This window comes from Acromyrmex echinatior, chromosome 12 (assembly GCF_024713525.1).
Source record: "Acromyrmex echinatior isolate Ae372 chromosome 12, ASM2471352v2, whole genome shotgun sequence".
Lineage (NCBI taxonomy): Eukaryota > Metazoa > Arthropoda > Insecta > Hymenoptera > Formicidae > Acromyrmex > Acromyrmex echinatior.
Window position 1 is genome coordinate 9,958,826 of NC_141863.1, and position 17,786 is coordinate 9,976,611.

At 31.6% G+C, this 17,786-nt stretch overlaps 1 protein-coding gene and 1 long non-coding RNA gene across 7 annotated transcripts in view; one reads left to right on the forward strand and one right to left on the reverse strand.

The window, feature by feature from the left end:
* BORCS6 (BLOC-1 related complex subunit 6) overlaps positions 1–17,786 on the reverse strand; it is a 142,217-nt gene that overhangs the window by 97,347 nt on the left and 27,084 nt on the right. For all 6 annotated transcript variants that reach the window (XM_087412105.1, XM_087412104.1, XM_087412101.1 and 3 more), the window contains 2 exons: positions 5,978–6,505; positions 5,748–5,908 (listed from right to left, as the gene is read on the reverse strand). In XM_087412105.1, coding sequence (XP_087268231.1) covers positions 5,748–5,908; positions 5,978–6,496 — 680 coding nt within the window. In that variant the 5' untranslated portion in view covers positions 6,497–6,505. The remainder of the gene's footprint in view (positions 1–5,747; positions 5,909–5,977; positions 6,506–17,786) is intronic.
* The window catches only part of LOC147907857 (uncharacterized), a 60,766-nt gene that overhangs the window by 16,742 nt on the left and 26,238 nt on the right, over positions 1–17,786 (forward strand). The gene's annotated exons all lie outside the window — the stretch shown is intronic.

The following is a 17,786-nucleotide window of genomic DNA, read 5'->3' on the forward strand; positions in this document are numbered from 1 at the left end:
ATTTGTGCATGCGTTCAATGACAATTAATGTCGATCGACTGAAAGAATTCTTGCTTTTCTTTCGAATTACCGATCTCGAACAATTATGGACGTTCTCAAGCTTTAAGCGCTTGTAATTACCTTTCTATTTTTATCAAGCGCTTTTAGCTTGAAAAAGAACCCGCATAAAATATACTATTAGTGTTACTACTAGTGCTACTACTAGTGCTACTACTAGTACAGGAATAAATTCGCGTCATTATACTGTTCGTTGCATTTGTATTCAAATCATTTTTATATGTATTACAATAGTGCACTAGACAATGCCACTACTCGTTTCAGCAATGACATTATTGCATTAATAGTGACACTGCTCGTTCCACCAGTAGCACTTGTACATTACTGCACTAGTAGTGTCACAACTTATCCCAGTAATGATACTACTAGTAACATTCTCTAACGCGAATTTATAATTACACTTCTACACTACTAGTCACGAGTAGTATCAATACTCATACCAGCAGTGACACTACTGTATTTCAATAGTAACACTACTACACTAACAATAACACTGATAGTATACTTTTATGCGAGAAACGTAGCAACACCAAGCAACACATAGCAAATGGCAATAAAAATGCCAATCGGAATGTGCCGGAACCGATGACAGCCATATTGAATATTAGTTCCTCATTTTCTGTGCCATAAGGGCGCCACAAATGCTGGTAAATGGAAAAATCATGGCAGTTTAGTGGCCCCGACTATAACTTAATGCTAATTATTTAATGCTCGTACATAAACTAATTTAAATTTCGGAGCGCTACTCTTTACGTAAAAAAAATTGATAATTATGTACTTTAAGAGACACCGTGCTGATGACCTTAATCTTGACATACGTTGTCAAGATCATAATTGAGAGACCTTCAGCAGTTTTAGATGGCAATCGCTGTTTGTTAAAAAATTATTAACAAAAAAAAGTTTGAAAAATGGTGTCTCTTTTTTACTATATAAAACAGAAATTTCCTACTTTAAAATATATTTTGCGACTTTTCACGCAAAATAACTTCACCCCACCTTCTCCTCCGCTTCAGAGATGCATAACTTTCCACGCGAAACGATTCCCATTCCACTTCCCCCTTGCCAAGAGAGCGTGAAAAGTCGTGCGCTCCTGAAGTAGGAGGGGAAGGGAGGTAAGGTGAAAGCAGTGTTGCCAATCGACAAATACGATAATTTAAATCTTTATACAATTCAAAGGGTGGAATCGTGCATAAAAATACAATAATTCCGCTTTACTTATTTCAGATGATTGAGTTAAAATGCATTTTATTGTAATGAGAAATACCAAAAACACACATGTGGTCACAAAACATGAAAATGTGACAATAGCGCACACTCGCATCGAGACTCGCAATCGAGATCTGCTTGCCAAGCAATTAAATATGATTGCTTGGATTGCTCGGCAGATAAGAACCAATGTTCATCATGTTCATTCGCTCGGCAAATATGCCTAACCGCAAAGGAAAATAAGAAAAAAAATGTTTTATGTATTAGTTTTTGTTTGAACAAAAGAGTCTATAGAGAAAAAAATTATGCTTATAGCAATATGGACGCAATATTTTCAAAATTTATAATACGGATATTTGAAAAATAAATATTTAATATTAAATATAGAATATTGTAATTTATAATTGAAGGAACATATAAGCGGAATCAAAGAAGGCATAAGAAAGGATATCAGGAAAAAAGATGAGAAGAAATGAGGCACGAAAAGATGAATATTAAGGCATTTCTGGTTTCGCATGTAAAAGAAAAAAAAAATTATCTGTACGACTATGTTGGCTGAAATACGATAACTTCGCGTTCGTACAATTTGTAAGAATGCGAAGGTTGGCAACACTGGGTGAAAGTCATTTCGCGTGGAAGTCGTTGCTCTTGAAGCATTAGGGGAAGCAGAGTAAAAGTTGCTTCGTGCGGAAAGACATAAAATATATTTTAAAGAAGAAAATTTCTGTTTCATATAGTAGAAAAGAGACACTATTTTTCAAACTTTTTTTGTTAACGCAATTGATAAACTTTACTAAGACTAAGTCTATACCTATAATCGGAACTACATCTTTAATGCTTTTTTTAAAATAATTTATATGTAAAATTATATACTAAGTATGTAGTTATTTGAACTACGCGCCGAAATGATTTTTCGAACTTATAAACGCAATCAAATTATTATAATAATATCACAAATTAAATTGATAAGCACTTGAATAATTTGATGCTCAGTCTGGCGTCTTATTAGAAAGATATTAATGTATTGAAAAACTGAAAAATAAATTTATTGCGAAAAATATTACCTCGGCCGGGAGTCGTACCCGAATCTCTTGAATTCCGTACAAGCGTCCTACACTTTTAGATTATCGAGTTTTTTGTTAATAACTTTTTAACGAACAGCAATCGCCACCTAAAACCTGTTAGAGGTCACTTAAGGTTATCAGCTTGATAACAACGTCAAGGTCAAGGTCATTGACACGGTGTCCCTTAAAATGCATAATCACCAAATCATCTCATTTGCGGAAAACAATCCCTACAACATAATGTCCCTTTTGCTGTAAACCAATCAATAGAATTTCATCAGAAATTTCCCGTGAAATATCGGGCATCATCCTACAAACTGCATGCAATCGATTGTGAATTCGCAAAGTATTCTTCAAATTTTCTTCTTTGCTGAATTATAATTCCTTAGGAATTCATACAAGAACACAATAAAAATACTTCGAGAAATTTCATTTCTTCAAATTTCGAATTTCTGAAAACTTCTTAAAGCATTCATATAGTATTCATATAAATAAAAAAAGTTTTTATTTAAAAATGGACCATAAATGTTACTTAAATTATTTAAAATTATAAGTAGGAAATTTTTCGTTTTAATCCAACTAAGTTCAAAAAAGTTGTAACGTAAAAATAATTGAGCTACATTCTTTTGTTTTTCTTTGATTAGAAATAAAATGAACGATCGATGTGAACAAATCAAGTCGAACACAGCCCCAATATTAAGCTAATCACGGCGCGCGACATCGACCAAGCGAGATTAGATTATCCGACACTTACCCAATGTTGTTTCATAATAATGTAAATTGTTTATACTTTATTATATCTGTTAAATGATATTTTTATTATATCTATATAATTTCGTTACTAGTTTAGCTAATTGTAATTGAAATAGAGAATGAATAACACCTTTAGCAATTGAAGAAGTAGTGTAGCGGATAATGTAGAAGATTTATAATATAATCCAGAGGTCCCAGGTTCGAATCCCACTAAAGTGCGTTTTTTAATACCAATAGTTATATAGTATTAGGTGTTGGAATTAATTCGTAGCGTTTTACAAGTGATGGGAAGTACTTTCATTAATGTATTTTTTAATGCTCATGTGAAATAAATAACATTCTTTCATTAAAAAACGCTACGAATTAATTCCAACACCTAATAAATTTAAAGTAGATATTTAATTTCAGGTATAATTATTATAAATGTCTTAGGAATAAAATTTGTAACTCTTAAATATGAATGTTCTTTTTTTTTTGAATATTAAACTAGTGTCAGCTCGGATCCAATCCATTTCAATTCATTCAATCCATTTTCATGAATTTAAAGTACGCATTAACAAAATTTTAATCCATTTTAATCCATTCTCGTTTGCTGGGTACGTTTTATCTCTTGATTGCACATGCGTGTACTTGCAATTCCTCATGAATTCTTAGAGTATTCAAAATACTAAGTCGCGAAGTATTCAAGTATTTGTAATGAATTTCTGAGGAATATTTCAAGATAAACTAATTATAGTTAATTCTTCAAGAATTCTTCAGATATTCATTTTTCTAATCCTGTATGTCTCCTTTAAAATAAATTCTCTATGAACTCCATTCCTTATGCGCGAAAATCACCCTAAAGCATGCGTCATACAAAAGAGAAATACTAAAAATAACAACAAATTTGGAATTTTTTCCATTGTAATCCCTTTACTGATTTTATTGCTCGCAAAATATATATTGATCGATTTTATTGCTCCACCCTCATTTGTGGAAAATAATGGTAAAAATAGGCGGTATAAATCATATGAACTATTGATGTAAGGATATGATTTCTTCTCAATGTGGGACTTATATTCGGACCAATACACCCATCTATGTACATCTAATAATTATAAGTTAATGGTCACTTTGGGTTTTCGCGCATAAGAAATGGAGTACGAAAATCGTTTGCATGGAATACATTTTGTAGGACAGTGCATGATATTTCACAGAAAGTTTCATGAAATTCTGCTTATTGATTTTACAGCAAAAAGAACATGTACGGTATAGAAATTGTTTTCCGCAAATGAGATGATTTTTGTTAGTAAAAGATAATGCTTCGAAATTTAAACTAGTTTATATTACGAACATACAGGGTCCGGCAAAATAATCTCCCACATTTTGCACTGCCACTGTCCCCGAACCACTGAAGAGAGGGGGAGCTTAGCGTAGTCGGTTGGTAGCTCGCGCCTTGCCATTTCAGTTGTCGTCATGAATTGGACGGGCGAGCATCGTGCCTTCGTTATCGAAACATTTATGAAAAGTAACGAATCTGTGATTACGACGCAAAGAACTTTTCGTACTCACTTCGCGCTTGGTAGACATGCTCCAGTTCCAGATCGCAAAACAATACTGTTGTGGGTTTCAAATTTTAGAGCTACAGGTTCAGCTTTAAAAAGAAAATCAACTGGTAGACCCAGAAGTGTTCGGACACCTGAAAATGTTGCAGCTGTAAGAGAAGCAGTTGAACGATCTCCTAACCGTTCAGCTGTTAAATATGCCTCTGCTTTGCGTTTGTCAGATGCTACGCAATTTTTTGGAACCAAAACTTAGAGAACTTGAACATTCGGATGTGTGGTTTCAATAGGATGGAGCTACGGCTCATACGGCAAAAAGGACAATGGACGTTTTAAGGGAAATGTTTCCAGGACGCGTAATCTCGTTACGTGGAGACGTTGGGTGGCCTGCGCGTTCACCCAATCTTGCCCCATGCGACTTTTTCCTTTGGGGCTACCTGAAAGCGAAGGTTTTTCAACACCACCCCCGAACCATTAACGAATTGAAAGCAGCAATACGCCAAGAAATTACAGGAATATCGCCTCAAATTATTGCTCGAGTGATGGAAACTTTTAGAAATCAGCTTCGAATGTGTATCGAAAAAAATGGTCGCCACTTGGACTCTGTAATTTTTAAAACTCAATAAAAACAAATGGCATAGCATAAATTTTCAGTTAATAAAAATAAAATCTAAATAGCATTTACAATGGCGTTTTTATTAAAGATTAAAATGTGGGAGATCATTTTGCCGGACCCTGTATAATTAGCACTAAATTATAATGTTAGTATTATTATATTATTTTTAATATGCATTCTAACTTAAATTATTAAAAGTTAAACTATTAAAAGTTAACAAAAAGTTATTTCTTGCTAAAGATAGCTAGAGCAATAAAATTAAAAAGAGATCACGCAAAAAGAGCACTGAATCCTCCGTTTGTCTCACGTGATTATACTCATATTAGCATTCTAGCTTAATAGATATAGAAACTTCTTTCTAGTCTCTTCTCTTTCGCTTTCATCCTTCATTTTTCAGGATGTTATTAATATTTAATTAAAACTAAATTTCTTTTTTTAAATTAATATTAATATTTTCTCACGAGCCTGAATTGAATTAAAAGAATAATATTTTCGATAATATATACTCACATCTGCTCTGCTAACTTATAAATTGATCCCATTGATTTGGACAGTTCTTCGCACTTAGCCATTAATTGATACATTGATTTTATATTATGATCCACAGCGTCACAAGTCTTACACACTGCATCTCTGTATGTTTCTAAACAACCGACTGTGAGAGCCGAAGCCTGGAAGCAAGAACGAATTATTTTTAAATATATAACGTGGCAAAATAAGACTTAATGACAGTTACTTACGTTTTGTAGAATCGCAGCTAAATTTTCGGTCAGTGCGTCCACAGAGGTCGCAACTTTTCTAGCTTCCATTTCTAATTCGTTTAATACATTATGATCAAGAGGTGGTAATTGCGGAGTTAAGGCTTGTCTATACAAGCATGGGGTTGAACTTCGTGATCCCGGAAATGATGGAGTGTCTCCTTTCTTAGTTACAGGACTCGACAATTTGATCTTGTTTTCCAGATCTTCAGTTACAAATAACACCATATCTCCATCCTGCATTACTCTTCCCTCCAACTGCAGGTAACCTATAGCTTTATGATAACTCGGTGGATCGAGATCGTCGATTTCTGTTGGACTGCCGTCTCTACTTCTCAAATTTAATTGATCCGGCCTATGACCAGCTCCTCCTATTTGCTCTAAATTATCATCTAGAAATTTTCCGCTGTCAATATCTGGAGAATCAATGAGTGATCTCAATTCGGAAATGGGTGGCGAAGATTGCGAATCAAACGATATCTCAGAATAAGACGCTGTCATCTCGTGCAACTGAAACAATAAAACCATTAAATATTGATAAATTTTGAACCTGTATCGTGCATATAATAAATGAATCGATAAATTTTATTATGATGCAATACTGATATATTTAAATACAATTAAGGAAATCCAGAAGTCGTTTATTTTACCAATTAAACATAATAATGTTCGTAGAATAATATCGCACATATATAACTTTTATATAGATTTCAAAATCCTTCTTCAGAATTAAAGTATAGACATTAATACGAGTTTGTAATTTGGAATTTTGATTGAGAATAAACATTTTTAAAATATGTAATCTTTTTTACCATTTCTTAGTTCAAAATGGCGTTTAGAACTGTCAAGTTGTGGCAACATTTGTTTAATACAAAACCTCCGCAATCTGTACTGTTCTATGAATTAAAAAAATTTTTAACTTTTTTTATTTTATAATACAATTAGTATAAACTCAAGCCACTTCCTATATATAATATAATTTTGCGTCTACTTCAATCCTGTAAAAAGATTCTGTAAAAACAATAAGATAGGAAACAAGACTGTTTATGTTAAATAACATTACTTTAAAATCCGAAGCGTCACATTGTTATTGTTTATACACGCGCGCTGAAAAAATGCGTTACTCTCTATACATATTGGTTATTGCGAAGAATTATTCCTAAGATCTCGGTAATCTAAAGGCTCAGGACGCTCGCACGGAATGCAAGAGATTCGAGTTCGACTCCCGGCCGAGGCAATATTTTTCGCAATAAGTTTATTACAGTTTTTTAAGATTAATTTGGGAAATTTTGGGGGGATTATTAATATTTCAGATCAATTGCGTTAATGCCGACAACCATATTGACACATAATTATCATTTCTGAAATTAATTCAATTGTTTGAAATTATAATATATATGTATTAGTTCAACATCTCAATACTTAGACCATAGTGGCGCTTCAGATTTTAAAAAAAAGATTCTGTAAAAATCCTATAAATTTTCGATTCCGTTCAGCCAATTCAGAGATTTTTATATGGCTGAATCAATAATTTCATCGTGAATTATAAAAACCGATATAAATATCAACCTACGTCTTATTTTCTCAACAGCGAGAAAATAGATTTAAGTAGATCAAATTTATTTAAGGTAAACGTCTCAGTGATCGGACATATATGTATCTATGGCCGGACACTTACACATAATTTATTATTGTTAATCTCAAATGCTCTTTTTATTACAATATTATAAGTTAGTTATATTTTAAAATTACAATTAAATTATAATATTATATTTAAAAAAACATTTGAGATTAATAATAATAAATTTTGCAAATATCCGAACTTGATAGATACATGTCCGGTCACTGGAACGTTTACCCCTTACACCTCAGACTGTAAAAATCAATGACCCAATAAGCGACTATTCCCAGATTAAGATAATAGCGATAAATATTTCGTTTAAGACCTAGAGCCTTATTTTTAAAAAATCTTATATGAAATTGCTACAGAAACCTATATAAGATATACATAACATACATTACAGCATTTTCATATGCAATATTTTTCAGGAATACGACCCTTAGTCTACAATAGACGTTAAAAGCTTTTAACCTTTTGTTCAAGTTCTAAACTAACTTTTTTTCCAGTAAAAAGAATTTCTGATGCCTTAAGAGAATACGGCTGAACTTGATCGATAACTTAGATTTTTTAAAATTCCAATTTAAAAAATCGATAACATTTTTAATTAATTTTTTACATTATCGTTTTGTCTCACTCAAACGCATACATCTGTTCTTATCTAACATATTGCAACATCTCTTGTAATATCGAATACCTACTGCTAGATACAATTACTGCTCTGTTTACTATTCCGAATCTTCGTTCAGCATTCATATATACGTAATTTGTAGATCGATATAAAGCTTTTAATCTTAATTTCATAAATTCAATATTATTTGTGCACGTAGAACGTTGGGTGCTGAACTGTTTTGTCCAAAGAGCTGTAAAACTTTTGTATTACGGAAACATCTACGTCAAGTACAGATCTATAAGTTGAAAAATGTAAGTTTTTACTTTTTCCGATTTTAGTATAAAGTCTACTATAGCAATTCTGTAAAAAGGAATTTTGATTTCGTTGAGTAAATTCGAAAATTTATATCGATCCGCAATGTCCCAACAATTTGGTCACTCCAGCATCCCTTTAAATCGTAATCCTTAAAATTTAGCAAGCTGGCCAGATTATAATCGCAATTATAAAATTTGATTATAAAGTTTAAAACAAATAAACTCATAGCTGAGACATTACAAAATAAGTACAAAGAACTAAAGGTTAACCTAACAAACAACTAAGTCAAATAACTCATTGGTTTGCAAAAAGCAAAAAATATATACTGATTTAGAAAACCAAGAAACAAGCAAATAAGATATTTAAATAAGTAAAACATTTAATTTAATAAAATAATAAATATGATACAATAATATATAAGATGTTTCGGTTCACAGTCTTCATCAGTTCATAATTAAACATATAAAAGAAAAAATTTACAATAATCTTTACGCATTAAGCTTGATAAAAGTAATAATGAAAGAATGAACAATAGTCACCATTAACATATAATATGATAATCGAAGTTACATAAAACACACTATGTTAACGGAAAGTATAAGTAAATAGCGTAAGGTATATAATTTGGATAATTAATTCATCATTATTATTCATATATTCGACGTTAATTTTAACACATCAATAAGTATTTGCAATAATGACATGATATAGACGTTGAATTTATCATATATGTATACATATACAGAGTGCCTCACCAAAATCCGCACAAATTTCAATTTAAATTTTCCGCTATATTGTGCTTCCGCCAGAAGTTGTTGTTGGCGTTCGAGAAAACCTGATGTTTCTAGTAAACAGTCATATTCAAAATGGCCACGATGTTGAAATCAAGGGGGAGTATAATCGAAGAGCCGCGATCATCGAAGGCCTTCGCGCTGGGTACTCAGCAACGGAAATAATTCGATTCTTTGGATACCCGTCTATGTGACAAAATATACGGCTTTAGAACAGTTCAACGAAGATTCCAGTATGCCAGCGAAGAAGAGCCATTCGAAAGAACGCACCGCGAGGACCCTCGCAGTCGTTGAAAGGGCTCAAGCGTTGATTTCGGATGACCTAGGGCAATCGTTGTAAAAATTAGCATCGATTGTTGGTGTAAGCGAGCCAACAATGTGTCGAATTGCCGAGGAGGACCTTCGATACAAATCATACACATTAAAGGTACGACAAATGCTCTCTGAGGCTGCCAGGACAAGCCGAGTTGCTCGTCTCAGCTTCCATTTTGGCCTCCAAGCCCAGATTTAAATCCCTTGGACTACTACGTATGGAACGTAGTTGAAAGGGTCACAAACAAGTCTCGGCATCCCAATGTGACGTCATTAAAAACCGCTGTTGAGGCAGCATTCGTCGGCATGGACAGTGCTATATTATAGCGTGCGTGCGAACGCTTCAGATCGAGAATAGAGGCCGTCATTTAAGCTAATGGGATATATCGAATAATTGTGCTTTACAGGGATCCTCCAAGTGCCATGTAAAAGGATTTTTTGTAATATTTAATTTTTCATTAAAAACATTTTGTTTAAAAAAATTGTTTGATTTGGTGACGCATCCTATAAGTAACTATAATTAAAGAATTTATTATTACTAGAAATTTAAAATGCCTATTACGGTCGAAACTGGATCTCCCTTGTTTTAAATAATTCAATCTTAAATTACTAATATACATTATATATAATATGTACTTGCATACATACTGTAGTCTTTTTTAACTGCGCGCCAAATTTTTCCGGATTATAAACGCAATTAAAACTACTCTAGTAATCGCTAATTAAATTGACAAGCAATTTTAATAATTTGATGCTACCTCAAGTATAATAAATTATAAAGATGTTAATATATTGAAACTGTTGATAAATTATTGCGAAAAATATTACCTCGGCCGGGACTTAAACCCGAAATTCTCTTGAATTCCGTACGAGCGTCCTAAGCCATTAGATCATCGAGGCCTTAGTAATATTCTTAGCAATAATCGGTACAATAAAGAAACAACGTTTTTCTTTCTTACGACGTAATATAAATATTAAGAATCTTTGTTTTTAAACCGCATATGTGAATTGTTTATGATGCAGAAAAAAATGACTTGGCAATAACAGCATAATTTTCAGCATAAATTTCATTTGGCATAAATTTCAGTAGCTGAATCAAATTTATTGTTAATTGTAAAAACTATTAGTATAATTGTTAAGTTCTGGCTATTATAGATAAAGGACATTCATTGTGACGTGAAACTTTATTAGCTGAAAAAAAGCATATTAGTACAGACATTTAAAAAGATGTCAGACGTACCTAAATTCCTTACCCATGCGCATACATTACGAAAAATGTTTCACACAGCTATAATACAATACTTAACACACATAGCTAAGTTTATAGTTACGCGCGAACCGCGCGAACGTGTCTCGTTAGTGGGTGCATTCAGTACTACAAGTATGACCGCTCACTGAGCGCTCAGTGAGCTCCTGTTTGGTCTATATTTTTAAATCTAACGAAATATGTCAATCAAAGACAAGAACTCACTAAGCGCTGAGTGAGCGATTGTAGTATTGAATACACTCATTGGCTCTCCGAACGTATACCTATTGTTTCCCTGATGTGGGGAAACTACCCTACAGCAGCGCAGTAACCGTTGTATGTTGTACGCAGTTGTCCCATTATTTTTTAGCAACATACATTTTGTACAGAATTTATTCTAATAAACGTAATAGACAAAGAAATCCGAAAAACACATAAATATGAAATAATGAGGGTATCTCAACTTATCACTGAGGTTAAAAGTAAGTGCACTTCTCTATAATGTGATTTTCCATAAATGCGTTCCATTTCATTTCGTATGATGCATATAATGTATTATTTTAATACATTGTTCACCAAATATTAAAGAATGAAAATATATCATACGCAGGAAAATATATCATTCGTAGGACTGTCATGCATCCTATTTTCAAACACCGTCTTCCTTTTTAGGGCGTCTGGAAATTTTTCAAAGGTGCCCGAGATAATTATGATGAGCAGTAATTATTCGGAACACCTTTGGAAAACTCCCGAACTCTATAAATAAGGGGATGGTGTCCAGGGAAAAAAAAGATAAAGCTAGTGCGATATGGAACGCATCTCATGTTAACTATCCTAACCTGTGAGATGTAAAATATCCGGAATCGTACTGTAATTTCAGTGGCGCGTACTCACTTCCCGATATGTCAATTCTATAATTTTTAATAACAATATCACGTTATAACACAGTTACTATAGATCTGTTTTTTATTCCTGCATTCTCTGAACTGGTGTACATAATACAACAAATTGAAATGAAACAAATTTATATTTCTTTCACTTCAACTTATTGCATCGTCCTTACAAAAAAATATTATTGGACTCGCGAAAAAACTATTGAAAAACTATTAGAACGAATAAAGAAGAATTGTAACGTACATTAATAATAACTAGCTCTTAGTTGCTTATTGTTTTTATAATATTATTTTTAACTCTGTTAGCTCTAATTCTATTCTTACTTGCTTATTGTTTTTGTAATATTGTTTTTAACTCTGTTAGCTCTAATTCTATTAGTTTTAATATAATGTAAAATAATAACTATGTATATTAGAATGAATAGTGTATTATTCACTAATAATAATGTACTAGTACACAGTTATTATTAATGTACGTTACAATTCTTCTTTATTCTTCACCTGTATATATATTTCCGACGTTTCGGCTGCTTTTTCAGTCATCTCCAATAATATTTTTTTGTAAGGACGATGCAATAAGTTGAAGTGAAAGAAATATAAATTTGTTTCATTTCAATTTGTTGTATTATGTACACCAGTTCAGAGAATGCAGGAATAAAAAACAGATCTATAGTATTATAACTGTGTTATAACGTGATATTGTTATTAAAAATTATAGAATTGACATATCGGGAAGTGAGTACGCGCCACTGAAATTATAGTACGATTCCGGATATTTTACATCTCATAGTACATTAGATTTATTAATCCAAAATTTAAATGTAATTGTTCTGAATGTAAGCGCAATTAATCAACCCCCAGTAATTCTCCATTTAATCATGTGAACAGCTCTTCTTAACAAGTCAAGATTTGTAAGATCTAAATACAAAATCCCATTATTTCTAGCTCTCAATCGGTTTGTCATCTTTAAACTCAATAAAAAATAAATGATTCATCAACCTTTCTAATATGGTCATTTCAAATAATATCCAATGTTTACTAGGCAATAATTTCTCATTATCTTCTTACAGTATTAAAAAGATTGCTTTGAGTTAATCAAGAACATAGAGAGTAATGTTAACAAATTAAATAATACTGCACTGTTACAAGTATTTCGTGACACATGTCTCATCTTTAGTATTTATATTTATATTTATGTCTTAAAGAACGTTTCAATTCTATATTCATCAAGAGATATTTCTATCTATTTTTTCTTCCTTTACGTTATGTGTGATCAAAGTTTGCAGCTGGTGAGTTTTCTTTAATTAATCATAAATAAGTTTTTCATTAATTTTTATCATTACCTAATGAAATTATATTGATGTATCGCCAGTTCTCACTTGACTAATCAGTTAATTAGCAATGATACTTCTCAAAATTTGAAATTGAAGAGACTTTTCCGACTGCTCTCTTGGATGCGAATAATGTTCACATCCATTGTTTGACATCACTGATAATGGCTCAAATGAAACTGAAACGTCCGATACTGATTGTTACGAAATTTCTTATGAAATTAATGTAAGATCTTTTTAGAATATACTTTTGTTAATTACACGCATCTAAGAACTACTGCCTATTTCTAGCTCTCAATCGCCCGTCAATTTATTATTATATTTACTATTGTTACAAAATATATAACATTTATTTAAAAAACATAATGTTGATTATTAATCAAGAATTGATGTGTACCCATGATAAAAAAATTCGGTGTCCATTTGTAAATTGAGCGCATTCATTTGCAATTTTATGTGTACCATTTCAGATACTAATCTCTTTCCAAGATATCTCTATCTATCACTTTGACATTCTTCTAATCTATCGCATGATTATGCTACAACCCATGTTTAGCTATGACAGATCTAATTCCATTGTTCTTGCGTAATTGGCTTTTATGTTCGTTAATTCTTGTGCTCAAGTTCCTTTTAGTTTGTCCAACATAAGTTGCATCACAATCTTTACACGATACTTTATATACAACATTTTACCTACTTATTAATGGAAGAACATCTTTTTGAGCTCTGATCATGCTTACCAATTTATTGAGACCAAAAAAGGCTAAGTTTAAATCTGAGTCTTTAACTATATTAATAAATTTTTCAGTCAATAATAGCAAACCATGGATTAAAGTTTTGGAATTATAGGAAATAAAAATAGATTACAATCACTTAAAAAAAATATATATATCAACCTAATCTATATGATCCCCGCATGATTTAGCATTTACATGATTCAGTAAATTCTTTTTGTGTTCTTAATCTTTTTCCAATATATTAAATATAATTCTAATAAATTAATTAATAGTGTTTTATTACTTGATAAAATAGTGCTGATTAAGTTAAGGAATTGATCGAAATAACCTTAGGTGTAAAACAAGATGAAAGATATAATAGGTACAGTTAGAACGACATTGCTCACTCGTGAGCAGTTATCGTTCTGAATATAACATACAATAGCGCTGATAGCACGCTCCTCGATTGCAACCCCAATCATAAATATGTAATCAATAATAAACATCTGTAACTTTTTAATTCTAGAGCATTATAAGACTTTGCTAAATTTACATTCAGGACCTCATATATATTGTGTATGTATATATATATATATATATATATATATATATATATATATATATATATATATATATATATTCAATTATAAAAATAAGGCTCAATAAATTAAAATAAATAAAAAGAAAGGGCTATGAGCCTAAAACAATCAACATAAAATAACAATTTGTATTAAATAGTTAAAAAATAAAATAAAACATGTCATGAAATCAAAAAACGTAAAATTTAATTTGACAGTCAGCAAGTGAACAAAAACAAACGTTTCGATCCTGTTGGATTTTCAATATAACGACAAGATAATAGTAGAAATGTTACGTAAATAAAATATATAAAAATTAAATAAAAAATTCGCTTTCGGACACAGTATCAACTATAAAACTCGCTCCAAATTGAAAGAAAGCCAAACAAACGATTGTAGTTGACAACAATGTGTTCCTCCGAATTGTGTGTGTGAACAAGGACATGTTTCTATTAGCAAGTACAAATTGTAATAATAAATTAACGACAGGAATAAATAAAAATAATAAGAAAAATACAAATCGAGTCGCAAATAATAAAAAGAAAGGTACAAAACAAGTCGCAAGTAATAAAATTAAAATTAAAAGAAAAAGGCAAAAATTATTTTTGATATTATAAGACATGTATAAAGAGTTATTAATGTCGATAGAGAAAGTGTAAATGCCGTCATTCATACATTGAGTTTAGTCTGATAATTGTCTTTACATTGTTCAGTTGAATCTTTTCAAGTCTTTTATACGAAGTATTATTGTATATAATGAAAAACAATTGAATTTAGTCAGTTTATATAAATGTGGAGGAACTAATTCTAATTTCAAGCAAGAATTAATAAACTTAATGTGAGTCCTAATATTCCCAATTTGACAAATACGTCTTTGACGTATAAAAGACTTGAAAAGATTCAACTGAACAATGTAAAGACAATTACACGATTGGAGTTGAGAGATGCTTACTGCCATTTGTATTTAATCAGAAACGATATTTTCTTCCTTTCTAACACAATTTCTGACATTTTACCATTCTCTGTAGTTAGTCAATTTTTTAAATATTTGGATCATATCATCAATTCTCACTTTTCTAAACAAATGTTCAGAATCAATAAAAAAATAGATTGGTTGCGAAAAAATTTCAAATTATCGAAATCTAAAATCCAATTTCTTATGTTATTTCTAACAACACGAATGATTACCCTTCAAATATTCAACTTGTTGTCGATAAGTTCTCGCATAATATCCATTCTAAGTTTGAAAGAATTGATATTAATTCCGATAATTTTAATGAGGCGCCTCCTTTGGATACTTTACATGAAAAATGGTTTATCAACTTGAGTGGCATTGACATTCCCTTAGAGGTTCGATACTTGTTACAACTCGGTGAAAAATTTGGGCTTCCTATCAATAAATAATAAAGACAGTACCTTGATTGAATTTATAAAATTTATATTGAAAATAATAATTGGTCGTCCTAATAATATTATTAACTTTATTAGGAATAATTCTTTTCCAATACTCAATAAATTCCATAATAATTTTCCTTCTCCTACTTTTACTGACAAACTGATTTTAGAATGATTACGTATAACAAAAAGATTTATTAATAACCATCCCAATATACTTATCACAAACGCCGATAAGGCTATTGCTCTGGACAAGGACACGTATCAAAAATGGAGGAAATTCTCTTAGACCCTAACACTTACGCTACTGTTAATAAAGATCCAAGTAAAAAATTGACTCAGGATTTACGCACTTTGTTGGTGAGATGGAATCATTTTATTGACAAACAAACATATCGGAGATTGCTTACAACTGATGGTGTTATACCTGGAGCTTTGACTAAAATACATAAGGATAGTAACCCGTTGAGAGTGATTGTGTCATCTGTTAACAGTCCATTATATTATTTTTCTCTTTTTTTGCATAATTTAATTAATGATAGTATACCAAAAGTTCCTAGTTACATTAAAGACATTTAGTTGAGCATTTAAATAGTACTGTTTTTGATCCTGAATATGTTTTGGCTTCGTTGGATGTAGTATCCTTTTTTTATTAATATTCCTATTGAGCTAGCATTAAATAGCATCCATAGAGTTTACATCTAGGCGAAGACAAGCATCTCAAAAAACGAGTTTGATCATTTTTGAGAAAAATGTTTTATACAAAAGTTGTAGGATTGAAAATGATCTATTGACTGACCTTATCAATTTGACCTTGGATGGCACCACCAAGGTCAAGTCAAAATCAAATCGATTTTTTTAAACGAAACACCCTATTTTTGATTTTAAAATCTAATAGCTAAGATCGGGAGCTTTCTAAAACTTTATAATAAAGCCTCTTTTTAATCAATACTTTTCTTTTTTAAGTTATGAGAGTTGAAAATTACGTAACCGCCGGCATTAGCATTATCTAAGGTATTACGTAGAGATTGCCCGACTGGATTTATGAGTCATGCATGTGCCCGCAAATATCTCTATCTCCTCCTCCCTCCTACCCTTTCCTTCTTCTCCCCCCTTTCCCTCCTACTTCTTTCCATCCCTTCTCCTTCTTTCCCACCCTTTTAATAAAGCTGGAGACTACATAAGCTAGAGAGCTCTCCTGTCAAGTTCACTCTTTCTGTGACCTGCGATTGAGAAGGTATACTGTTTCGTGATACTCCGTTCTGAGATTGCTTATCGCCTCATAGTTATCTTTGTTTATAAAGTATTTATTTAAAATATTTTATAATGCTTACTGAACAGGAGCGTATATCCCTTTTAATGATGCGAGGATGGGGTGATCGTAGGAGATCTTACGCACATGTGATAGAACTTTTCAACTTTTAGGAATGAGGACAATGGTATACCTAAATCGACTGTTATTCGTATTATACAACGTTTTGAAACAAGGGGTTTCGTAAAAGACCATAATAGACAAGGTAGATCAGCAATAGCAACAAATCCTGATAAAAGATTAATGTTCTATAGTCTTTTATCGAAGATCCGCGTAATTCAATTCGCATAGTTGCACAACAACACGACATCGATCCTATGTTAGTTCATAAAATTCTAAAAAAGGAGAAATGTCATCCATATAAGATCCATCTGGCGCAGAAACTATGATTTTGATCGTCGCATTGAATTTTGCGAAAGTATGATGTTAAATATCGATAGAAATCTTTTATTTGTAGTCAACATTATTTTTTCAGATGAAGCTACTTTTAAGCTAACCGAGAATGTAAATGGACATAATGCAAATATTAGAGCGATGAAAATCCTCATTGGATGTACGAGGGACATACTCATAATCAGCAAAAAGTCAACGTATGGGCTGGAATTTTAAATGAAGCCATTATTGGGCCTTTCTTTGTTGAAGATAATTTAAATGCTGACAATTACTTAGCC